Genomic DNA, 9436 nt, shown 5'->3' with positions numbered 1-9436 from the left:
TCAAACTTTTTTACATGAACAGAAACACACCAGTATTTTGTGCGAAAAAATATTTTAAATAAACTTTGCTTATTCTTGATCTTTGTACATTCTGATATACATATGTAACAAGGTTTATGGCACTATAACCAGAATCAGAAAAGGGAAAAAAAATTGCTTTTGTTGCATTCTTTCTTTGAAATCACCCACCTTTGCACTTCCAAGAAAAAATATTATTCGGCAGCCAGCAAACGCGGGTTTCCTCTCTCTATTCTCATTAACTGTTATTGCACAAGTAGCCAGTAAAGGCATATGGCATAAAATGGACAAGTCCCTTGGTGTTAAAACTGCATTATACACCCACCCACCCTCCCTCCCGTAAATAGAAAAATAGTACCAGAAGATGAAACAACAAATAAAAAGATTCTCTAGTCAGGAGGGTGAGAAGTGCTTTGCAGATAGTTGAAGCTGCTCCGATCTTCTTTGCATCAGCAAGCATTTTGCTTAGGTTTTCTTTAGCAAAGCCTTTGCAAACTCAAGGCCCATGGATTTTGTTATCTTTTTGCTTTTGTTTTGGCTGGTTGTGTTTTGTGTTCTCCAAGCATAGTTGTCTTCTGTCTATGAACCTGCACAGACTACTTAGTCATAATCTCTACAAGTAACTGAATCACCAAAACAGGAAGGAAAAATATCTACTGTCCAGTTTTTCTCTCTCACACATATGTAGATTTTTTTTAAAAAAAAAACTGGTTTATTTTCTACGTATCTATCCTTCAGCCATTTTTGGAGAAAGGATTTGCAATGGCATTCTGCTCAACATTGTGAAGTTCTTGTATTTTTAAACCCATTTTTTCCAAAAGGTTTTGGTTCAGAGTTTGTTTTAGAGAGCCCCCTCCCCCAAATAAAGCTGAAAAGGAAAAGCCAAGCCTCCCAATCCATGTACCGTGAAGAATAGGACAGTCTGTCAGCTTCTTCACCATCACACAACAGTCTCTACCCCAATAAGCTTTGGCGTAAGAATTCGTGGTGTGATTCCATTGTTTAGATCTTCTTCAAACTCCAATAATTGCCCCATAAAATTAAGATTAGGAGAAATGATTGGTCGTTTGCCTTTAACAAATTTATAGGCATCAGTCATGGTCATCCGCGTGTGCTTCATTAGATAAGCAATGACGATGGTGGCAGAGCGAGACACGCCCGCCTGGCAGTGGATAAGAAGACCTTTCCCACACTGGTGAGCTTCCTCTGAAAAAGACAGAAATGAATACAATCAATCTCTTCAAAATAGTGGCAGCTTTTTTTTTTAAACAAATCAAAATATATAAAATTAAAATGCATCTCACAATAGAAACAGCCAACTTATGTTCATTCATTTCTCTTACAGCAAACACAAAACAAAGAATTGTCCTTGTTTCACGTGAATGCGAACATTGTTTGTTTTATCCTCCTACTTCCTGGTAGATGAAGCTTTCACAATGGCATAATGTTGGGTTTTCTTATTTTCAGTAGTGAAATTGCCAAAAGCCTATCTAACACTTCTTCCTTTCCCGTCTTCTGATCATCCTCATTACATGTCCACAAAAACATATTATGAAATGTATTTCTGTGCTGAGAAGAGACCAGAACATTTAAAAATGGGTTTGGATTCGGGGTTTCCAACACTTGCCAATGCTAGAGGGAAAAGATATGGAGACTTGTGGGCTGCTAGACCAGATGCTCTTTAATATGCAGCCAAATGGTCAAAAGGAAATTTAGGCCTACATCTTGAACAAGAAGCAAGCCAGAGGAGCAAAGCAGTACAATAGAATCTTTCTGAAGACCAAGTTTCGACATGACACAGTAGGTCTATGGAAAGATCTGTTATACAGAAAGTGCTGTGGGGTGTAGCTTAGAAATCCATTGTTTCCTAGTTATAATTCATTTAAATAAAGAGATCTTGAAGCTCCAATCCAAGTTTTAGCTGTGGCAAAGTCTCTCTCATCACAAGATGGATTTGGTCCGGAAGTCATGGAAAACTTTCACAAGGCCTGACTCGACAGAATTGTATGCATTGAAGTTTGTTCTATTCTCACAGTGACCAGTGAATGTACACAAGTGATCAAGTGAGCTCTGTGCAAATCAATTGGACAAAGGATGTAATACTCCATTTATGCTGCCAAATCTTGCAGATTTTCTCATTTAACTGGAAGACTATCCTCCTGACTATACAACATGTACCTCAATATGCATTTTATGCTGCTCATTGATGCATTTTTTGTCTGTGAATTCACACAACAGCCTGCACTTCTGCATATTTTCCATTGAACTCACTTTTTAAGTAACCAGTGTGCTGTAGTAAAAGCAGTTCAAATTTGACACTAGGTATGTATGAATGTGCAAGAGAGAATATACAATATAAGCAAGCAGCAAGAAGAAAAGTGGTATTAATTCAAGATTAGTTACATTATACCAGATGGCTTGAGATGTGAGCTATTCTACATATTAGAGGAGCAAATGACCCAACTCTCCTCCTCAACCCTTCTGATGCGGGAGAAAGTGTCTTTCCTTATTATTTGTATACTCTGGTGTGACATGGCTTGCTAAAAATTACATAACATTACTGAAGCCACACTTCTGCATTTTTACACCTATGGAAGTCACGAGACAGAACCTGGAATTTTAATTCTGAAAGTGTTATCCGTTCCCTTCTCATGAGTTTTACAAGAACCACCGGTTGGCCATTCTTGGCTCAGATCCATGTCACATGTAACAAAGAGGCACACCTGGGTTTGCCACAAACTGTATATTCAAGAGCAAGCTGCAGCCATCCATGAATCCCTGATATATGTACATAAAAATGCGATGTGCAAAGTGGTTTTCAGAGCTGGTCTGATCCAGCATGGCCACCATAACTTTTTTTCACACTTGACCAGGGAAGGTTTCTTAGGACTTAAAAAGGTCAGCATTTACTTTTGCAAAGACTGTGACTATATGCATTGTTTCTGCAGACAGACCATCTGTCTTTGTTTCAACCTTTATAAAACCCAGCAGTGGAAGAGGCAGAGAAATAATCTATTTAAGACAGTCCAGATCTTTTCAGATCCAATTTAAACTGTCCCCAGGGCAAAGCTAAGCCCTGATTAGTTACTTAACAGAATATTTATCCTACTAAAAAGTCAAGACGAAGACATTTTTGTTTATCCAACACTCAGGCATAGCTTTAGGCTGTAGTTATCAAAGTGAAGGAAAAAAGGAATTTAGAAAATAAGATCTCTTCAAGTACATTGCCTTAAGTGGTATATGCAACAGGAAGAGACAGTGCGCAGAGAACTGGTCAACATGGCACTAGACAATTATTGCATGTACTTAACATAGCAGAGGGGGGAGGGCAGGAGCAGGGGACTGGTGGCAACCCTACTATGAACCATTCAGGTGGTCCTTTCACTACAACTACAATGCCAGCCCACTTGCATTACCCTCATTGTAATACACCAAAATGTCATGACTGATGCATATAACCATATCGTTGCTTGCTTTTTAAAATCCTGGACTGTTATCATATTCAGGTTGAATTTGTAGTTTGTTTTATGTTTGTGAGTTATTAACTGAAATAAAAATTTATTTTAAAAAAAACACCATGCCACCTAGCCAAGGAGTAGGCAATACACTTGCTTGCTAAACCATATTTATCATGGCTGGAAGTCTCTCCACTGTTCTTTTTTCCCTCCCTCCTCCCAACCAAGCTTTAGGCTGTTCCCACATTGGGCAGGAGGTTGGACTCACTGCTCTGTAAGGTCCCTTCCAGCTCTATGGTTCTATGAAGTTTACAAAGATTGCCAAGTAATGGCAGCCAAAGGCAGCTTGGCTGGACTAGGGTAGAGAAGTCTTGGTATGGCCTCAGGTTTTACATTCCTAATGTCTGCATACCAAAACGTTTGCTGCTATTTGCTGAGCTGTGGAAAGCTGTGGACCTAGCTGTTCATGCTTAGATAGCAGAACTCAACCTGTTTCTGGAACACAAAAAGAACAGACCTTCCTTAACTAGTAGCAGGAAATCATTTCTATTCTGCTGCTACAGAAAGGAGCTTGTACTAAAGACTTGCAGTTGGAAATTATAACGGAAGATATATAGACATTTACAGATGTAAAATTCTGTATCTATTCATAGTCATATATGTCTCTGCAAACTGCAGTCAATTGTACCAAAGAACAATGAGGCCACTGCTAGATATCAATAACTTATACAACTACCTAGGAGAAAAGCTGCCTCTTTCAGTTGCTAAAGACAGGGTTCCTCAACCTTTTTGAGTCTACAGCTAACCCTGCCATAGGTGAATAAAGCGTTCTTTGCAGCTCCATCCTCTTACCCCAGTTTTGCATCTGGACATGTGATCTCTAGCCCTTGAACCTAATTACTATGCATAGCCCACACTAACTCAAAGACTTCCTGAAGGTATCATGGTATTTTATACATTTCTTGCTCTTATGGTCACAGAGGGACTTTTTGAAAATACAATGGCAACTGTATGACTGGAATGAGTAGATAGAAATTACTTCAAATTATTTTTTTCCTCTTTACTTCCATAATTGTTTAGAGTATATTGGCAATTCACTCAGTTTTTTCTGCAACTTGAGGATAAATATTTTCAGAATGAAAGTATTTTAGTACAACTACAGTGAGTCCAGCTGTAGTTGCACATCTGCCACGTTCATACAAAATTTCTGCTATGTTAAGTGCATGCAAGCCATGTACATAAATCTAGCTGTTCCTTAAACTAGTGTGATTGCTGTGCATCCTGTGGGGGCACTGACTACTAATTTTTCATTCTTCTTTAGTGCTGCCATTTACATGATACATGGTGTTTGATAGTTATCATGAAATCTCATAGTAAGTAATGATGATGAAGACTCACCCATCTCCACTAGGAATGGGTTGGGTTTTTCCAAGATTTTTTTTTTCGAGCTATGGCTCTTTCTAATAATTTCTCAAAGTTCAGAAAGATCAAACCTGAGGGAATTGTCTGTTGTTGCCACCTCTCTCATCTATAATACACAAAAAGGGATTCGGTTTCGTTTTCTCAGCCATGCCGGACGCTCCTCTCGGCTGGTCCGGGAGGAAACGACCGGGCACCCTGACCGGGCGGCTGACCCGCAAGGATTAGCCCCCAGGACTCCCAGGGAGGGAGCCAGGGTCCGGGACGCGGCGGGAAGAACTCCCCGAAATCAATGCGGGGGGGGGGGAATTGCCCGTTTGTCCCTATGGAGGCCGGCAGATGTGCGCGGCGCCTCGAGTGCCGCCGGGCAACGAGAAACGGCAAGTAAAAGAAACAGGCGGAAGCCTGTAAACAAGCGAATCCCTTCTGTTCTACAAGCGTTTGTGAAGGAGAGGTTGATCTGAAGAAGACTCGCTCTTCCCCTTCGTTGAGTTCCAGAATTTTGTTGGCGCCCCCCCCCAAAATGGCAGCAAAGAGGCAAAGTCCCGCTCTCGGTAAGTCAATCTCGGCTACCTTGCAGAAGGGGGAGTCGCTCGAAGAGTTGGTACGCAGGGCGGTGGTGGAAGCTATAAAACCCTTTGTTGACAAGCTGAACGAAACTGATCAAAGGGTGGGCTTAATTGAAAGCGAGGTGAAAACCATTAAGGCAGCAGCGGGGGGGGGGCAGAAAAGTCTGCTCTGGAAAGTGCGTCACTTGTGAAGGCTACAAAAAAGGACCTGAAGTTGGTGGAGAACCAGCTGATCGGGCTACAGGTGGAACGAACGCAGACAATTTTGCGTCTCCAAAACGTGAAAGAGGAGGAAAATGAGGATCTGTGGGATTTGGTCTCGGAACTACTGGCGACACCCGCGAGGACGACTAAAGAAGAGGTTAAAAGCGCCATTTTGGAGGTCCGTCGGGCTTCTTCAAAATATGCAACAAAGCGACAGTTGCCTCGTGAGATCATTATTGACTTTTCATCTAAAAAGATTTGGGACACCATCCTATATAACTCATACAATGCGGATTTGGACTTTATGGGTTTGAAAGTCAAGATTTTGAAGGACGTTCCATTTCTAGTCCGGAAACGGCGTTTTAAATATAAAAAGTTTGTAGCACTTCTGAGGGACCATGGAATAAAGTACAAATGGTTATTCCCGGAAGGAATATGGTTCAGATATAAAGATCAGGCCTATAAGATATTATCAGAAGATCAACTAAAGGATTTTGAGAATAAAAACCCAGAACTCTGCTGCACCAAGAACGAAGAAAAGGAGGAGCCGGAGGGGGGGGGGAGGAGGAGAGCATCGCAACAGCAGTTGCACAGAGAGAATTGCGTCCGGGACCTAGAAGGGGGAGGAAAGTTTAACCAGAATTTGAAATGTTTATTCTCTGTATGATTAACCACTCCATCATTATTTTATGGAGCTATTTTTGTATTATGACAGTATGAAGGGAAACATTGAAGTGTAGTGTTTAGTGTTTGTAGTTCATTCCCCCCCTTTTCTTTTTCCACCCCCCCTTTGTCCCTTCCCTCTCCCCTTTCCTTGTGATAGTTTTGTGTAGTGTTTTGTAGCTATGAAAAAAAATATATATATAATACACAAAAAGGGCCCAAGAAGTGTTTTTCAGAGTCAGCCAATAGAGAATTGGTCTGGGACACCACCAAAGACAGATACAGTTTTCTCAGGTGATGCAGTTCTCAAAATAAGGATAACTTCACTGTTCACCCCTTTGGGCATAGATAATCAATTCTATACTTATCCACCTTGCATTAAATATTTAAGCCATGAAAGCAGTGATTATAGCAATTTATTAGGAAAGAGAATCCCAAGTAGAGATATTTACCAATGAATTCAAAAGCCTCTTCAAAATACTGCCTGAGATTCTGCTTGTTGCTGTCTGTGGCAGGGAGCCGTTTGTAGTTGAACAAGCCTTTCTCATAATGATAGAGGGGAAGGTGAGTGGTTACATTGATTATGTAGCCTATGTTCAACCTCTGCATCTTCTCCAAGTCCTGAGCATCATGCTCATTTCCAAGAAACAAGAAGGGCAAGATGGGAGTGAGCTCGGCGTTTTCGATGTCTGGAGTGGTAGGGATTGACTGAGGTAGTGTAGCTGTCACTGCCATGGCGCCGCCACCACCTCCTCCTCCTCCTTCAGGGCACTCTTGGAGTTGGAGGGAGTTGTCACAGAGGTTTTCATGGTTCTGTTTAAAACTGCTGAGTCCACCTGCATTGGAGAGAAGTTAGACAGTTATTTCAGAAAACTGATCAAAACTTGAACTGTGGAATATTCACAATGCAACAAGCAAACAACCTAATGCGGTACAGAAGCTACAGTTCTCAATTAACTTCCTCCAGAACAGCTAAAACCAGTAAGACTGTTCAGGAACATAAGGCCCCATGTACCACACTCAGAACTATTTACTCACCACTCTCACTTCTGCTGGCAACAGCAACCATGAAACAGAGTACAGTTGTGCTGTTTACACAGTTGCTGTGAAGCAGGTATAAAGTCTGCATGGATAGACCTCCTATATACAGGCTAATACTATGCATGTATTATTTACTTATGTGTCTAAGAATGAAATTACTATCATCTCCTTAACCATACCCTTTCTTATGTGCTCATGGTAATTCCAATTGCCACTTGGCCAGGGATCCTGGTGGGATTGCCAGCTCCAAGTTGGAAAATTCCTGGAGATTTTGGGGGTGGTGCCTGGAGACAGTGGGGTTTGGGGAGCGGTAGTACCTCAATGGGGTATAATTTCATAGAGTCCACTCTCCAAAACAGCCATATTCGGTTTTCTTTCCTCTGGACATTGAAAAAGGGTCAGTGAGGGAGTGGACAGATGGGTGTGAATGTCCATTATATAGGGGGTTGTACTAGATGACCTTTGGGGTCCTTTCTAGCTCTATGATTCTAAGACTCCAAGGATAATATATCCATAATTTATTATTGTCAATGTGCACATCATTATACCCTTCAAGTATAAACTTCACTAAACATTTCCAGCACCTGTTTCTACAAACATGAAATTTTAAAACTTATTTTTTAAATATATACCTATAATATATACCTATAATATATATACGTATTTTGCATATATAATTTAAGTTCTCTCACTTCCTGGAAAGGGTTCCCTTTCCAAAAATACTGAGCTAATAAGATCAAAAGAACCGTACAATATTTGGATTTCATGCTGAGGACCACAGAGCATTTGGATTTCATCATAAGGAAACAATGATATTTTGCTTTGCTTATTAAAAAGGCATTTTGCATAACAAATTGTTCACAATTAACATTTACAGAGGCTGAAAAGAAGACTTCAGGACAGAATAATTTGAAGGAGGAAAAGGCAATCTAACAAAGAAGATACATGATCTAACTTGCTATTTTATGTTTCCCAAAACCACTTCAGGATTTTCCAGACTGTTTGTGAGTGGATAATCCACCACCAACAAATGAAAAGCAGTTTAGAAAACTTTTCTACACCTCACTCCCAAGATGACATCAGCTCACACTCCCCACCTGCCTGGTTTCCATGGCAATTACACAAAGACATACAATGACATCAGCTTGGCATGACATCAGCTCTTTGAGTGCAAACAATGCAAGAAGAGCTACTTTGTTTGAGGCCTTTTGGTACAACTGTGTTCTTGGGAGCCAGTGATGTAATGCTAACAGGTGGTTGGGCCTGCGTCTGCTCAAGGGAAGACAAGGAAAATTCCAAGACATCCCCCCTGTATATATACAAAATTACAGATTATGTTTTACTAAATGCATACATTCATTAATTCAGAGAGGAATATTTAATGTGAACTGGGGGGAAATTGTCAAGAATGAGCTGCTGTGTATAAAGTGATGTATTTGCTATCAAAAAGGAAAGATCTAGTGCTATACACACTATGTATGCTGCTGAAAGGCAGAAGTTAAAAATGGCAACACAGAGATGGTTATGTTTATAGAAAATGTTCTTCATATTGATAGACATTTATTTTGTCTACAAAATTCTCTGTGCTAGAACCAAAACTGAAATGCCTTTAGAATTTCCAGGCTAAGCTCTTAATGATACGGTTCCAACCTGATCTTTTAATCAGAAATGTTTTGCCCCATTCAAACCCCCCAACTGAACTATAATTTTAAGTGGACGATTGGGTAAAAAAGAAATGGAATTAAGCCTTTTTTTGTAAACAGAATAGTTTCCATGGGTATATCATATAATCATTGAAAGCATACAAAAATCAGAATCTAGAAATAGCATGTCCAGATCCCCCAACTCCATCCAAGTTTTATATATGGTTTCAGAAAATTCAGCAGAAACAGGCTACATTCAAGTCCTTGAAATCCCTTCCTTCAATTCACAGAGAAAGAAGCTTGTTCAATTATTGCTACCTAAGGCAGAGAAAGTATTTGCCCATTATGTAAGAAATGCAGGTATCAATAGTTTGCAACTTTGGCCAAAGCCAAGAAAGTAAACTTCTTTTTCCTAAGTCCCGAT

The 9436-nt window shown here is 40.3% G+C and overlaps 1 protein-coding gene across 2 annotated transcripts in view; it reads right to left on the bottom strand.

The window, feature by feature from the left end:
• Positions 1-358: 358 nt before the first annotated feature.
• Positions 359-9436, bottom strand: part of DUSP10 (dual specificity phosphatase 10) — a 45224-nt gene continuing 36146 nt past the window's right edge. For both annotated transcript variants that reach the window (XM_054981429.1, XM_054973657.1), the window contains exons 3-4: positions 6781-7164; positions 359-1224 (exon numbers count right to left, since the gene is read on the bottom strand). In XM_054981429.1, the coding sequence (XP_054837404.1) occupies positions 959-1224; positions 6781-7164 (650 nt within the window). In that variant the 3' untranslated portion in view covers positions 359-958. The remainder of the gene's footprint in view (positions 1225-6780; positions 7165-9436) is intronic.

Source organism: Eublepharis macularius, chromosome 1 (genome assembly GCF_028583425.1).
Source record: "Eublepharis macularius isolate TG4126 chromosome 1, MPM_Emac_v1.0, whole genome shotgun sequence".
NCBI classification, from domain to species: Eukaryota; Metazoa; Chordata; class Lepidosauria; order Squamata; family Eublepharidae; genus Eublepharis; species Eublepharis macularius.
This window is presented reverse-complemented; position numbering and strand designations above follow the sequence as displayed.